The 16,485-nt window shown below is 40.3% G+C and overlaps 1 protein-coding gene across 1 annotated transcript in view; it reads right to left on the bottom strand.

The window, feature by feature from the left end:
- CPE (carboxypeptidase E) overlaps window positions 1-16,485 on the bottom strand; it is a 133,039-nt gene that overhangs the window by 26,497 nt on the left and 90,057 nt on the right. The window contains exons 2-3 of the mRNA XM_007524528.3: window positions 8,078-8,274; window positions 5,986-6,153 (exon numbers count right to left, since the gene is read on the bottom strand). Of these exons, the coding sequence (XP_007524590.1) occupies window positions 5,986-6,153; window positions 8,078-8,274 (365 nt within the window). The remainder of the gene's footprint in view (window positions 1-5,985; window positions 6,154-8,077; window positions 8,275-16,485) is intronic.

Raw genomic sequence — 16,485 nt, 5'->3', positions numbered from 1 at the left:
AATATGGGCCCCAGTTCACATCAAATCAATGCAGTTTACAGTCAACAATATTTATACACCTTTCCCATATTTGGGAGCTACTCTCTTCCCTGATGCAGCTTTCTGGTCTTTTTTCTAGCCATGGTATCATCTCCCCAGATAATAACTTGGATCTACCTGCACATCTGATTTCAGGCTCAGGGGGAAAAACAAACAAACAAAAAAAAGCTAGTATAGCCACAGACCCTTTGAAATATAACTAAAATATGCCTACTAGCTATCTACAGAATGGAGACCCCCCCCCCCAACTCTTCATCTGCACTACTCCAGCCTTTAGGTTCATGATTAGTCAACAATTTGTTTGGCTCTATATGTTAACTCTTTTCAGCCACCAGGTTTCAGATGCTAGCATGAGGCTGACCAGACTTCCCTGGACAGACAACCCCACCAATGTGTCCTGGAGCTAGCTCCAATTCCCCAAAACACCGTTCCACTAGGGAAAGAGAGAGGTAGGCTGGGAGTATGGATCGACTTGTCAACGCCCATGTTCAATGGGGAAGCAATTACAGAAGCCAGACCTTCCACCTTCTGCATCCCACAATGACCTTGTGTCCATACTCCCAGAGGGTTAAAAAATAGGAAATCTATCAAGGGAGAGGATGGGATATGGAGTTCTGGAGATGGGAATTGTGTGGAGTTGCACCCCTCTTATCCTATGGTTTTTGTCAGTGTTTCATTTTTATAAGTAAATTTGTAAAAAAGAAAATTACTTAATACAGAAATTATGCAATTATTTAAACCTAATTATTATTAGGTTTAATTGGGGAAGAGGAAGATCGTATAGGTTGAAAAATAATGGCACTGTCAATATAAGAGTGTCAATATGTGTTTATTTCATGATTCTTCTATGGTAAATGACAGGGATTATTTTTCTCATTTCTTAGGTTTAATACAGATAGATTTGGGAGACTGGAGGTGACACACTGGCTTAAGCACACATAGCAGGAAGCACAAGGACACTCGCAAGGATCCTGGTTCGAGTTCCAGGCTACCCACTTGCAGGGGGATTGCTTCACAAGTTGTGAAGCAGGTCTGCAGGTGTCTGTCTATTTCCCCCTCCCCTCTCAATTTCTCTGTCATATATATATATATATATATATATATATATATATATATATATATATATATATGCATACACATTTAGCACAAGCAGTGGAGCAAGTTTCTGGCTTAACAAGGGCCCTGGACTTCAGTACAACTTTTTAGACTACCTCTGGTTACCTCAAGCCTACCCTTTTGCCTTTCTAGCTTTCTCTTATCCCAGAAAGTTGAGTTTGGGAGATAGAAAACTACAAATGTATCTGTGAATCAGAAAAACATATGGGAGTCGGGTGGTAGTGCAGCAGGTTAAGCGCACGTGGTGCAAAGCAGAAGGATCCCAGTTTGAGCCACCGGCTCCCCACCTGCAGGGGAGTCGCTTCACAAGCGGTGAAGCAGGTCTGCAGGTGTCTATCTTTCTCTCCCCTTCTCTGTCTTCCCCTCCTCTCTCCATTTCTCTCTGTACTATCCAATAACAACAACACCAATAATCACAAGGGCAGCAAAAGGGAAAATAAGTAAATAGTAAAAAAAAAAAAAAAAAGAAAGAAAGAAAGAGAAAAATGTTTAAGTTGCTTATCAGGTTCTGTAGCCCTTTTCTCAGACCAGTCCCCACTTCTAGATTCAGCCCAGGTTTCTGGAAGGAACCCTAATTATAGGCAGGAGAGTTATAAAAAATTTAGATTCATAAACTGAGACTACCTGTTGTTGGACCCTCTGCCCAGTGTATTCTAAGCACATGAGGAATGTTTGTCTGGAACTCCAGCTGTTGACTGTCAATGGCTACATTTATTTTTAGCTTTTAAAATTATTCATAATAGGCCCCAACCTATGTGTCAAACTAAAATATGAATTCTAATTCCTATAGCCAAGGGACTAAAATCTAGAATAAAAGGTAAAAGCTGCTATATAAGTAATAATTTAATCTAACAGACATAATATGGAATGGAGTGGAGTGGAGTGGAGTGGAGTGGAGTGGAGTGGAGTGGAGTGGAGTGGAGTGGAATGGAATTAAGATTCTATATAATCATACTGGGAGAGCACAAACAGAACATAAAGCTTGAACAGGATCTGACTAGAAGATGAAGGCTTCACAGAGCAAACAGCATAGAAGCAACAAGAAGGGCATTCTGGATGGTTGGAACAACATGCAGGAATATATAAAAGTTAGAATCAGAAAACAGTATGTGTAGGGAGAAAAAGGAGTTGGTAAGACTATAGACTAGGGGTTGTCAGAGTCACATTAAGGAGTAGGTTAACTGGCAAATGTCAGAGCCAAAACAAACAAACAAACTTGAATAACCCTGGAACTATAATAAAATGGAGAAATCATTCTTTCCAAGTTCTCACTTAGGAAAGGTACTAGAAGTAGTTGATAAGCCAGAGTGAAATTTTTCTCGAACAATGGAGGACGAAATGAGAGCTGTCAACAGCATCTTCTCTCCACCCTTCCTTTCCTCCAAGTGATTAAAAACAATGTTCAAACAATATCAGTTTGAAAGCGCATCAAACATTTTTTAGTGGAACATGGAAATGTGTCCATCTAATCCTGGTGTACAATATACTTATATTGAGAAAGTAAACTGTTGGGAACATGTGTGAGCCTGATAGAGCTTAGGGAGAACCACCCCCATCTTTGGATGGAGGTCTGAGAAGATAACCTCTTGGTAAGTCTCTCTCAACCGAGGTGAGCATAAGCGGGGAAACTCAGACTTGGTTCTTTCCTTCTTGACTCTCAGGCCCACAGAAACCCCAGTACTTCCCTCCATTAAACGCAGGCCACATGGCCGCAGATTCACTTATTCAAAGTCACCTTCTGATCACAGAAGAACACACCTTATCACACACTTCATCACACACCTCAGACCCCAGACAAGAGAAATTCCAAACTATATGGCCTCTTGATATTCAACTTCTTTCTGTCTCACCCTATGGGTTTAACCCCTATGCTTCTCTCAGATACCTTCTTTGGATAATTAAATTGCTTGTGTCATGGAGAATAACTGTCTTGTATCTCATCAATTCCTGTCATACCAGCCCCCTACCTTAGGGGCACGCTGACTGTTAAGAAACCTGTAATTTCTGACTTATTTCAACAATAATTACCTCCATTGCTTTTCTATTTAACTCACGTCCACTTTGCTAATAAACGGACTCTAGGATTCTGGGATTCTAGGACTCAGATTCTAGGCACGCTAAGAGTCCCCTGGTGTCTTTTACTTTGTGTCACCCCTGTCGTGAGCAAGAAAGAACCAGCCCGTTACCTTTCCCCTGGAGACCACCCCGCCGGAGAGAGAGAGAGATACCCCGAAAGTAAACTGCAACAACAATGGAAGGTCAATATCTGGATCTCAAGTACTTTCTATGATTGACTTCTTCAACCTTTATAGAAAATATTATCATCTCCAGATCTCAGATGAAGTAGTACGAGCTTTCTTACATGGAGCAGCTTTCATTAGGGCAGGACACACTGAGGCCTGAACAAAAGCAGCAGGATGCATCTACAGAGGAGGGCTGGTGACAATGATGGGAAAGTCAAGGCTTTAATGGTAGGTTAATGAGAAAATAGTGTTTGGTTAGGGAAAATAATTGGTCTTGCTCATGGAAAGCTTGACACCCTGTGTACCACCAGATAAAGAGACCCAATGAGTAAGTAACGTAGAGAAACTGAGATCCAAGGGGGGGATAGATAGCATAAGAGTTATGCAAAAGTACTCTCATGCCTGAGGCCCTGAGGCCCAGATTCAATCCTCTGCACCACCATAAACCAGAGCTGCTCAGTGCTCTGTTAAAAAAAAAAAAAAAAAAAAGGGGGGGGGTCGGGTGGTGGTGCAGTGGGTTAAGGTGGCGCAAAGCGCAGGGACCGGCGTAAGGATCCCGGTTCGAGCCCCGGCTCCCCACCTGCAGTGGAGTCGCTTCACGGGCGGTGAAGCAGGTATGCAGATGTCTATCTTTCTCTCCCCCTCTCTCTCTGTCTTCCCCTCCTCTCTCCATTTCTCTCTGTCCTATCCAACAACAAAGCAACGTCAACAATGGCAATAATAACCGCAACGAGGCTGCAACAACTAGGGCAACAAAAAGGGGGAAAAAATGGCCTCCAGGAGCGGTGGATTCATGGTGCAGGCACCCAGCCCAGCAATAATCCTGGAGGGAAAAAAAAAAAAAGTGAACCACAGAATGTCTAGAGTTAGCGCTACAGAACTAGGAGACTGTATAATAAGTGCCATTAAGACACAGAAAAGAAGGGGTTGGAGAGTAGTGCAGCGGGTTATGTACACATGGCGCAAAGTGCAAGGACCGGCACCAAGGATCCCGGTTCGAGCCCCTGGCTCCCCACCTGCAGGGGAGTCGTTTCACATGTGGTGAAGTAGGTCTGCAGGTGTCTTTCTCTCTCCCTCTCTGTCTTCCCCTCCTCTCTTAATTCCTCTCTGTCCTATCCAACAACAATGACAGCAATAAGAACAACAATGATAAACAACAAGGGCAACAAAAGAGGAAAAAACAGCCTCCAGGAACAGTGGATTTGTGGATTAGTAACGAACGCAGGCACCCAGCCCCAGCAATAACATTGGAGGTAAAAAAAAAAAAAAAAAAAAAAAAAAAGACACAGGGAAGACTGGAAAGATACAAGTCAAGTTTGGGATTCTGAAGATAACCATTTACACTTGAACAGAAGAAATGGGAAAATTTCAGCAGTGACTTGAAAGGCGTAGAAAATGGGTTAAAGAATAGGAAAGCTATATGGGAATTGTACACCTCTTATCCTATGGTCTTGTCAGTGTTTCCATTTTATAAATTAATTAACTAATTAATTAAAAAGTAAAGTAAAAAAAGAAAATGTAATTTTTTAAAAATGCACCCAAGTAGCTTTGCCAAGTGCACAACCCAGGTTTGAGCCTGGCCGCCACAGCATTGAAGGAAGCTTTGGTGTTGTGGTCTCTTTCACATCTCTGTCCTTCTGTCTCTACCTAAAATAATAATAATAATAGTAATGAGGGAGTTGGGTGGTAGCACAGTGGGTTAAGCACAGGTGGCACAAAGCGCAAGGACAGGCGTAAGGATCCCAGTTCGAGCCCAGCTCCCCACCTGAGGGAGTCGCTTCACAGATGGTGAAGCAGATCTGCAGGTGTCTATTCTGGGGAGTTGGGTGGTAGCGCAGCGGGTTAAGCGCAAGTGGCTCATAGCACAAGGACCAGAGTAAGGATCCAGGTTTGAGCCCCCGGCTCCCCACCTGCAGGGGAGTCACTTCACAAGTGGTGAAGCAGGTCTGCAGGTCTCTATCTTTCTCTCCCCCTCTCTGTCTTCCCCTCCTCTCTCCATTTCTCTCTGTCCTATCCAACAACGATGACAACAATAAAAAAGGGCAACAAAAGGGAACAAATAAAAATAATAATAGTAATGAAATTGTACCCATTTGTCAATGACTGTCATGCAAACTGTTATTTTCACAGTAAAATGTTTTGAAATTAAAAATAAATAAATAAAAGGTAGGAAAAAGGATGAAAATGGAGGTATACAAAATGCAGTCTTAACTTTCATAGTCATAGTTAACTTTCCCAAACAAATTTTGGCATGTCTCTTGTGGCCATCATGATGAAAATGCTATTAGTACCTATTTTCACAGGCTCAAGGAACAATTTTTCTTTATTGTTTTTCCTTATTTTTAATTCATATTTGATGGGACAGAGAGAAACTAAGAGGGAAAGGAGAGACAGAGAGACACCTGCAGCATTGCTTCAGTGCTTATAAAGCTTACCCCCTATAGGTAGGGACTGGGACCTTGAACCTGGGTCCTTGAGCAAGGTAATGTGTGTGTGCTCAACCGTATGCTAACACCCAGCCCCCTACCTTTTTGTTATTTTATTATTACTTCTTTACTGGGGGATTATTGGTTTACAGTTGACTTACCTTTTTGTTCTCATCCACGATTTTCTTCAGATTTTTCAACAGATGATTATTTGGACCACCTTCTTTCTCATTAACATAGACTATCCTATCCAGGTCTGGAAAATTTCGGTTCAGATCTATTCCTTGGGCATTGCTTCGACCCACAAACCAGTCCTTGAGCTCACCAGGCTAATAAAGAAAACAAACATCAAAGATAAAAAAAAATAAGTTATTTGTTTTTGTTTCTATTTAAGCTCTTCATTAGCATTTTTTTAGGAGAGAGAAATTGAGTCGGGGAGGGGAGATAGGGAGATGGGAAGCAAGGGCTCAAACCGAGGTGCCATCGCTAAGTGGCCTAGCCTAGGCTAATTTCCTCTCTCTCTCTCTCTCTCTCTCTTTAAGAGAGAGATTGAGAGGCAGGTACAGAGAAAGGAGAGAAACAAAAGCACTGTTCCACTGTTAGCAATTTTTGAAATGACTTTTATTTCAACAATATCCTATCTTAATGGCATGTTCACTACTTTACTGATATAAACACAAGGAAATCAGGTTTTAAGTATTTTCATGGACATTTTGAAAGTATTTTCAATGTTGATAATGATATTTAAAAGCTACCTGTCAAATTGAAAAAAAAATGTTACTGTATATTAGGTAGTTTAGATGATGTACTTCATAACATATCACTCTGTAATGAAGTTTAAATAAAATAGTCATTGCCTATGTCAAGCATAGTACTCCATTTTTTAAATATTAATAGGACAAATTACTAAGAAAATATTATAAGCCTAAATGATTTTAATGTGAATTATTTCTATGTTGGTTATATACCTTCCTCTCAGAATTTTTAAGAAAAAAATATACTCTCCAGAACAAAAGTTCTAGAACTTCATTAACTGAGAGACTTCTGTTCAACCCTTAATTTCATTACTGGAAACCTAGAAACTTAACAAATTTCTAAGATATTCAGTTATATTTATTGATGTCTATTTGGGGGCTTCAATACTAAATCATATTATATCTCTATGATATCTGGATAGTCCCTATACTCTTGAGGTCATTCATGTTAGTTCAGAAACCTTACTCTGAGGAATAAAAATCTGTAAGTCAGAAAATAGTATGATAATCCTTTTTCCATTCTGTCTTGCAGTTCTATCACCTCAAATATTGATTTAATTTTCTACCTTGCTCTTATTTTTCTCTCAAACTAGAAATTATATCAATGTTATACTTATTTACAGCAATCCACGCTAGATTTCATACAATGTCAAACTGCCATGTAACTTGATATTCTCTTTCTTTTTTAAAAAAATATTTTATTTATTTATTTATTTATGAGGAAGATAGAAGGAGAGAGAAAAAAACAGACATCACTCTGGCACATGTGCTGCCGGGGATTGAACTCGGGACCTCATGCTTAAGAATCCAAAGCTTTACCACTGAACCACAGATATTCTCTTTCTAAAGTTCAAATAAATTTATTACTTGTAGATAAAGAAACTAAAATAAAATTTAATATATTACCATAAAAATTATTTTAAAATATATAAAACTGCAAATATAATGTCCTCTATAGAATCTGAACAGCAAGGGTTATATACCACATATCTTCTCTTAAAATTACACTACTTTCAAAATTGTCTAATGGTTAAATTTATTAAATTCATCATTTTAGTTTAAAGATAAGAAAGCTTTTTTGTTGTTCTCAGCATGGAGGAAACAGCAGTGAGATGTTCCTCCAACTCATCAGTAGAGGGCGCTATGACATTGTCTTATTCAGACAACAATATTGACATCCTTCAAATACATAGCAGTAGATGTTTTTCATACTGGTAGACATTTAAGAAGAAAATTTACCTAGTCACAAACATAGACATAGATGAATAAATATGATTTATTAAACAGAAAGAACACATTAATTAAACATTGAGCTAATGATCCACCTCTCATTCACATTCCTAACTTTCTGACCTTTTTTCTTGTCAGCAAACTGAGTCTCATTATACCCTCCCCAAAACACTTTGCAGGCTTCCTGTAAATGCATGCTTACAAACGAGCACATATGTGCAAATCAAAAGGAGAACGGGTGCCCTGTTTTGAGCCAGCTCCTACTCACCTGAGATGCCGCCTTCTCAAACCCATCAGGATTCAGGGAAGGCATAATGTGGATCCGAGTATTATGGATCAGCTTGACAATTGTCTCATTCCCCTTTTGGTATTCGTTGCACAGATATTGGGCCAAGAAGATGAGCAGTTCCCGTCCAACAGCCTCATTACCATGCATATTCCCAATATATTTAAATTCGGGCTCACCTGAAAAAACATTAAGAGAAAGGATGGTGACATTTTCTATCACATCAGGTAAAAGGCAAATGGCATTTCAGTATATTGTATATCCAGTTTATTACATGGTTATCCATTTCAGTATATTGTATATCCATTTCAGTATATATTGTATATCCAGTATATATTGTATATCCAGTATATATTGTATATTGTATATATTGGATACAATATACTGGATATACTGGATACAATATATCCAGTATATATTGTATATACTGTATATTGTATATCCAGTATATATTGTATATCCAGTATATATTGTATATCCCACATATATTGTATATCCATTTCAGTATATTGTATATCCATTTCAGTATATATTCAGGATATATTGTATATCCATTTCAGTATATTGTATATCCATTTCAGTATATTGTATATCCAGTTTATTACATCTCAAGGCTTCTTCCTCCAGAATTGAGGCCTAGCAAATTTACTTGACATATCAAAACACTTCACCTATTCATCTATCCTCCTATTTCTCTCTCTCCCAACTACTCACTTGCTAGGGACTGACTTGTGAGCTCTCAAAACTCAGATGTTACAACCCCAACTTCAAGAGCTAGGCAGTGGCACACCTGGTCAAGCTTACAAATTACATTGCACAAGGACCCAGGTTCAAGCTTCTGGTCCCCACTCACAAAGGGCAAGCTTCACAAATGGTGAAGCTGGGCTGTAGGTGTCTGTCTCTTCCCCTCTCTATTTCTCTCTCCTTCCTCAATTTCTCTCTCTGTCTCTATCCAATAGTAAATAAATAAATAAATAAATAAATAGACATCTAAAAAAAAAAACTCTATCTCCCAAAATGGACTATAGTGGGGGAGACAGGAATTTGGGGGAGGTAATTAAAGTAAAATGAGGTCATAAAGGTGGGTACTAATCCAACAGACTGGCGTCTCTATAAAGGGGAGGGAGAAGTATAAATGTAGCACAGTAGAAACACACAGGACTTTGAATGTGATAGGTCCCAGGTTCAATCCCCAGCACCATCAATAACCAGGTATGAACAATGGTCTGTTCAAATAAAAGTATAATAGCAAAAACAATAGGAAAGGACACAAGCTTTTTCTTTCTCACCTTCTTTCTTGTTATGCCCAACCTAGGTGAACAAAAGACCATGTGAGGACACAAATAGAAAAGGGTCACTAGCAAGCTAGAAAGATCTCATCAGAAACCAAACCTAAAATAACCAGTACAAAGGGAGGTAATTGTAAGTGTTTCCTTGGTGAGATGAGAAGTTCTACCCATATGACAACAACTGTACTGTAAACCGTTATCCTCCCAATGAAGAAGAAGAAGAAGAAGAAGAAGAAGAAGAAGAAGAAGAAGAAGAAGAAGAAGAAGAAGAAGAAGAAGAAGGAGAAAAGAAACCAAATTTGTTGTGGGGAGGGTGCAGTTCCTGGAACATGATGGCAGAGGAGGACCTACTGAGGGCTGTACTGTTATGGGGAAAACTAGGAAATGTTATGCATGTACAAACTATTATGTTATACTGTCAACTGGAAGCCATTAATCCTCCAATAAAGAAATTAAAAAAAAGAAATCAAACTTGTTGGCACTTGGATCTTCCCAGAACTATGCAAAATTAATTTCCATTGTTTGTTTATAGCAACTCCAGAAAACAAATGTCCCAATACACCATCATACACCAAAACCATAGTAATGACACATTGTATGTTTCCTATTGGTTAAAAAACTGGATATTATACATTTTCTCATTTAATCCTCACCAAACATCTAAAAGTGGGAATTATCACCTACCTTTTTTTTTTTACTTTTGTATGGGGCGGCTAATGATTTACAGTTAATATAGTTATTAGTACATGTGTAAAATTTCAGTTTTATGCAAAACACTCTCCTGCTCAACCTAGGTCTTCATCCACCATCATATACCAGGATCTGAAAGCCCCAACTCCCAAAGTCCTTTACTTGGCTATAATACACCAAATCCAGTCCAAGTTCTGCACTAAAACAACTGAACACTTTCTGTTCTTATTTCTCAACTTCTGTCTATGAGTGAGATAACCCATATTCATCCTTCTCTTCCATCCAAGATGGACTCATTGGATGGAGTCATTGTTTTTTGTTGTTACTGCTGTGAGTTTGGTGAGCTCTCTATATATTTTAGTTACTACTTTTTTATCTGCATGTAAAGATATTCTCCCATTCCATAAGGACTCTCTTTGTTTGGGTGGTGGTTTCTTTTGCTGTGCAGAAGCTTTTCAGTTTGATGTAGTCCCATTGGTTTATTTTTGTTTTAGTCTTTATTGCAACTGGATTTTATATCACTGAAGAAGCCTATAAAATTTAGATGGAAAAGGGTTATTCGTGGGGGAGGGAGGGCCTGGACAGTGGCACAACTAGTTAAGCACACATTGTACTAAGTATAAGGACCTTCACAAGAATTCCAGGTTCAAGCCCCTGCTCCTCACCCACAGGAGGGAAGCTTCAAAGTGGTGTTACAGGTCTGTAGGTATCTTTCATTCTCCCTCTCTATCTCCCATCCCCTCTCATTTTTTTCTCTGCCCTAGCCAATAAAATGGAAAAAAAAAAAAAAGCCACCAGAAGCAGTGGATTCATACTGCTGGCTCTGAGCCCCAGCAATAACCCTAGAGACAAAAAAGAAAAAGAAGAAAAAAAAATGAGGGGGTTCTGCCAATATTTTCTTCTAAGTTTCTGACAGTTCCTGGCATCCAAGCCCTTGATCCATGTGAAATTTATCTTTGTGTGTGGTGAGATGTAGTGGTTCAGTTTCATTGGCTTGACCTTCCCGTGGTGCATCCCGTGAGTACCCATTCCTTGGGGAAACTGACGATCCTTCCTAGCCGACTGAAACCACATGGATCCCAGTCACTTTCAAAGCCAGCAACAAGCAGCTCCTGACAGCTTTCAACCTGACGCTGTTGACTGGCTACAGAAGAAGGGCAAACGCTAGAAGAAGTTTCATTCTTCTGTACATTTCAATATCTACCTCTATTTTACGATGAACAAACTGAAGTTCAGACTGATGATGAGATCAGATCACAGTAACACAGCTCATGAAGTCAGGATTCAAGCTGATTTCCTCACTGAGTTGAAAGTCCATACATTCTTCTTCTTCTTCTTCTTCTTCTATTAACCACAATGACTGGTTGAAAGTATTAACTTCTAGATCCAGACTATGTGGGTCCAAGTTCTAGTACCAATTTTAATTGTCTGCTCTTGAGCAAGTGACTTCATTTCTCTGGGGCTCTATCTTCTCACCTATAAATGAAATCTGGGAGTTGGGCAGTAGCGCAGCGGGTTAAGCGCACATAGCGCAAAGCGCAAGGACAGGGTAAGGATCCCGGTTGGAGCCCCCGGCTCCCCACCTGCAGGAGAGTCGCTTCAGAGGCGGTGAAGCAGGTCTGCAGGTGTCTATCTTTCTCTCCCCCTCTCTGTCTTCCCCTCCTCTCTCCATTTCTCTCTGTCCTATCCAACAACAACGACATCAGTAATGACTGCAACTATAAATGAAATCATAGATTCAACCTCATGGGCAGGTGTAGGTAGCATAATGGTTATGCAGAGAGACTCTCATCCCTGAGACCTGAAGTTTCAGGTTCAATCCCCTGAACCAACATAAGCCAGAGCTGAGCAATGCTCTGGCAAAAAAAAAAGAAAAAATAAATAAATAGATTCTACCTCATAAAATTATCACAAGAACTAGTGATATAGATGCTTAGAATGGAGTCTGCTGAATAACAAGTGCTATATGTTTGCTATGATTATTTGTTTTCGTTATTATTTGTGACATTATTTTGTCATTGTGGGGTGCTTTATCATAGACCTAATTTGTCCCTGTTCCTCCACCACCACCTTTCTTTCTTTCTTTCTATTTTCTTTTTTATTTTTGTCTTTTGTCATTAGGGCTTTATCACTCCAAGTTGACTTTTTCAGATAAAGACAGATACAGACAGAGGAAGAAAGGGAAAGACACCACAGTACGGAAGCTTCCTCTGGTGCAACAGGAGTCAGGCTCGAACCCGGGTAGCAGAGGTGACAAAGCAGGCACACTGTCTAAGTGAGCTATCCTGTGTGCCCTAATTGTCTTTTTTTTTTCCTCCAGGGTTATTGCTGGGCTCGGTGCCTGCACCATAAATCCACCGCTCCTGGAGGCCATTTGTCCCCCTTTTTGTTGCCCTAGTTGTTGCAGCCTCGTTGCGGTTATTATTATTGCCATTGTTGACGTTGCTTTGTTGTTGGATAGGACAGAGAGAAATGGAGAGAGGAGGGGAAGACAGAGAGGGGGAGAGAAAGATAGACACCTGCAGACCTGCTTCACCACCCGTGAAGCGACTCCCCTGCAGGTGGGGAGCTGGGGGCTCGAACCGGGATCCTTACGCCGGTCCCTGCGCTTTGCGCCAGGTGCGCTTAACCCACTGCGCCACCGCCCGACCCCCCCAATTGTCTATTTTTAAAAACTCGCTAAGAATGTGGAAAGCAAATGTTTTTATCATTTTTGCACAAATTTGCTCCAGAAAGCATATGTTTTACTCTGAATTCAAATGAACCACTGCTTCTCTCCATTGTGTTTCAGGAGCAGTAATAGAATTGCAACACAGCAGCAGCAAAGTGCTTTTAATTAATCTTGTTGTTCTGCTTCACTCATTCCATAGGCCCAATTTCTGCGATAGAAAGGACTCTCCCACTTACAGAATCAATAGGATTGCTTTTCATTAGTAAAAGGGGAAAAGCCAGAATTATTTTTCTCTTAAAAATACATTATCACCCTTCAGCTTCATCACTCAGGTGAGACCTTACCTTTCATAGTATTCTCTAATTCCATTCCAGGTGTTCCACTCCCCAATAAAGTCCCCAAATCTAGATATAGTCCAGGTCCCCTGAGATAGAGCATAGGTTCACCCGTGCCCATAAACTAGGGGAAAAATATATACATGAAAGCAGAAGTACACAAGAGCATGCAGGGAATACCCCCAACACTTCATCTGCACTATTAGTCTTTAGGTCCATGATTGTTCAACAATTTGTTTGGCTTTGTATGTTAACTCTCTTTTCAGCCACCAGGTTCCGGATGCTGACCAGACTTCCCTGGACAAAGGACCCCATCAATGTGTACTGGAGCGCCACTTCCTCAGAGACCCACCCTACTAGGGAAAGACAGAGGCAGACTGGGAGGATGGATCGACCAGTCAACGCCCATGTTCAGCGGGGAAGCAATTACAGAAGCCAGACCTTCCACCCTCTGCAACCCACAATGACCCTGGATCCATGCTCCCAGAGAGATAGAGAATGGGAAGGCTATCAGGGGAGGGGGTGGGATGTGGAGATCGGTTATGGGAATTGTGCGGAATTGTACTCCTCTTATTCTATGGTTTTGTTAATGTCTCCTTTCTTAAATAAAAAAAAATACATTATCTAAATACTCTTTGCATGAGATTCCTGTCTGATTTAAGTGATCATCAATCACAGAAAACTATAATATGTCCTTGTGTGACCTCCTGGCCTGAGCTTAAACTAATCTTAATCTAAGGATCAACGTTATTTATATTCCCTTCAATTCTTATTTGTAGTGACAGTCTCTGTGAGAATGACAGCCAAGGGACTTGAATGGAAGATAAATGAGAAATTTTTTCTTGCTTCTGATTGTTAACATTAAAATTACTTTCTTTTTGTCAAGCTTGTGTGTGTTTTAAATCTTTTCCTAGTTGACATATTTATTCTGTTGAGACCCAGGAGAAACTGCAGTACTCCAATACAAATAAAGGGGAAAGGGGCCAGGTGGTGGCACACCTGGTTGAGCGCACATGCTACAATGTGCAAGGACCCAGGTTTAAGCCCCCAGTCCCCACCTGAAGGGGGAAAGTTATGTGAGTGGTGAAGCAGGGCTTCAGGTGTCTCTTTGTCTCTCTCCATTTCTATCTCCCCCTTCCCTCTCGATTTCTGGACGTTTCTATCCAATAAATAAATAAAGATAATAAAAAGGTGGAAGAAAGATCAAATAGAGCATTATTAGAAGCTTGCTTCACAAGATTATTTGAGAACTTGGCACTATTGAAGGCATCCTGGTCCTGCTTCCTTACTTCAGTACAGCTTGGAAGCTCCTGTCACTAAAAGAACACACAGGAGTTGATGTTCACTTTGAAGTTTTTTTTACTACTTATCTGGATTTAAAAAAAAAAAAAACACATGTAGACCGGGGGTGGGGGGTGAGCAGTGGTGAGTGCACACATTACCAAGCACAAGCACATTATCAAGCTCCAGATCCCCCCACCTGTGGGGATGGAGGAGCTTCAAAAGTAGTGAAATAGGTCTACAAGTGTCTCTCTTTCTTCTCCTCTCTCCACCACCCCCCACCAATGTCTCTCTTTCTCACCTCTCTGCTCTCAATTTCTCTCTGTCCTATCAAATAAAAGAAAGGGGGAGAGAAAAAAGAAGAATATGTCCACTCAGTGCAGAGGATTTGGTTTGTAGGCACAGAATCCCAGTAATAACCTTGATGGCAGGGAGTCGGGTGGTAGTGCAGCAGGTTAAGTGCAGGTGGCGCAAAGTTTGAGCCCCCGGCTCCCCACCTGCAGGGGAGTCACTTCACAAGCAGTGAAGCAGGTCTGCAGGTGTCTATCTTTCTCTTCCCCTCTCTGTCTCCCCTCCTCTCCCAATTTCTCTCTGTCCTATCCAACAATGACATCAATAACAACAATAATAACTACAACAATAAAAAAACAAGGGCAACAAAAGGGAATAAATAAATATTAAATATTTTAAAATAATAATAATAACCTTGATGGCAATAAAAATAAATTAATTAAATTTAAAACTAATTTTTTTTATCTTTTCAGGGGGCTGGGCAGTGGTGCACCTGGTTAAGCTCACATGTCACCATGTGCAAGGACCCTGTTTTGAGCCCTTGCTCCCCACCTTCTGGGGGAGGGCATTTCAAAAGCAGTGAAGTAAGTACTGCAGGTGTCTCTCTGCCCCTCTATCATCCCTCCCCTATGAATTTTTCTCTGTTCTATTAAAGAAAAAAAGAAAAAAAAGACATGGGGAAAAGTAGTGGATTCACAGTGCTGGCACTGAGTCCCAGTGATAACCCTAGAGGCAAAAAAAAAAACCTTCAGAGGTGACTTAGCAGTAGAGAGTATGCCTTGCATGAATGAAGTCCTGAGTTTATACCCTGGCACCACATAAAATGGCAGTGTAGTACTCCTCTCTCTCTCTCTCTCTCTCATTAAATTCTATCCCCAAATCCCTACTGCCCCCTCCTCTAAATTCTGCTTTGCTGCCACAAAATGCTGCCACATTTTATTTTCAGTACTTCAGCAAGCGAGGTCATGCACTTCTCACTCTTTCACAGTTCACACTGCTTCATTTATTTATGCTTGCAACCTCTGATTTCCAGATTCAGTAATTTTCCAATATGGTTTCATTTCTTCAGTTCTATAGAAAGGTGTTCTCAGAAGCAAACCTCCCCCACTACATTTATTTTATTTATGAGGAGAAAGCAATTATATTGACAGTAGCTTTAGTGCAAAGATAGAATTGCAAAGGGCATTTTATAGGAAATACTAATATATGGAAATGAAATTCAAAGTGTATGTGATTTAGCAAAAGAAAATGCAAGTGTATTTTTTGCCTTGCTCTGTCTTCATGAATAAATTAGGTCCTCAAAAAGCAAAAGGGCTATCTTCTTTTAAGCCTACTGATATGTCTTATGAGATAGAGAATTTGCAATTGAGGGATATAGATAGATATATACATAATTTATTGATCCCAGTGTCAGACACTATGGGGAACCAAAAAGTGAATAAAACTGCATTCCTAAACTCCACAAATGTAGAATCAGGAAGAAAACACAAGTGTTTATATATCATCAGTGTTCAGGAATGAAAGTGACAGATGGGGAGTCGGGCGGTAGTGCAGTGGGTTAAGTGCAGGTGGTGCAAAGCACAAGGACCGGCATAAGGATCCCAGTTTGAGCCCCCGGTTCCCCACCTGCAGGGGAGTCGCTTCACAAGCAGTGAAGCAAGTCTGCAGGTGTCTATCTTTCTCTCCCCCTCTCTGTCTTCCCCTCCTCTCTCCATTTCTCTCTGTCCTATCCAACCACAACAACAATAAAACAACAAGGGCAACAAAAGTAAATAAGCATTTAAAAAATTAAAAAGAAAGTGACAAATGAGTGTTGGGTATATAACCAAGCAC

Source organism: Erinaceus europaeus, chromosome 2 (genome assembly GCF_950295315.1).
Source record: "Erinaceus europaeus chromosome 2, mEriEur2.1, whole genome shotgun sequence".
Lineage (NCBI taxonomy): Eukaryota > Metazoa > Chordata > Mammalia > Eulipotyphla > Erinaceidae > Erinaceus > Erinaceus europaeus.
This window is presented reverse-complemented; position numbering and strand designations above follow the sequence as displayed.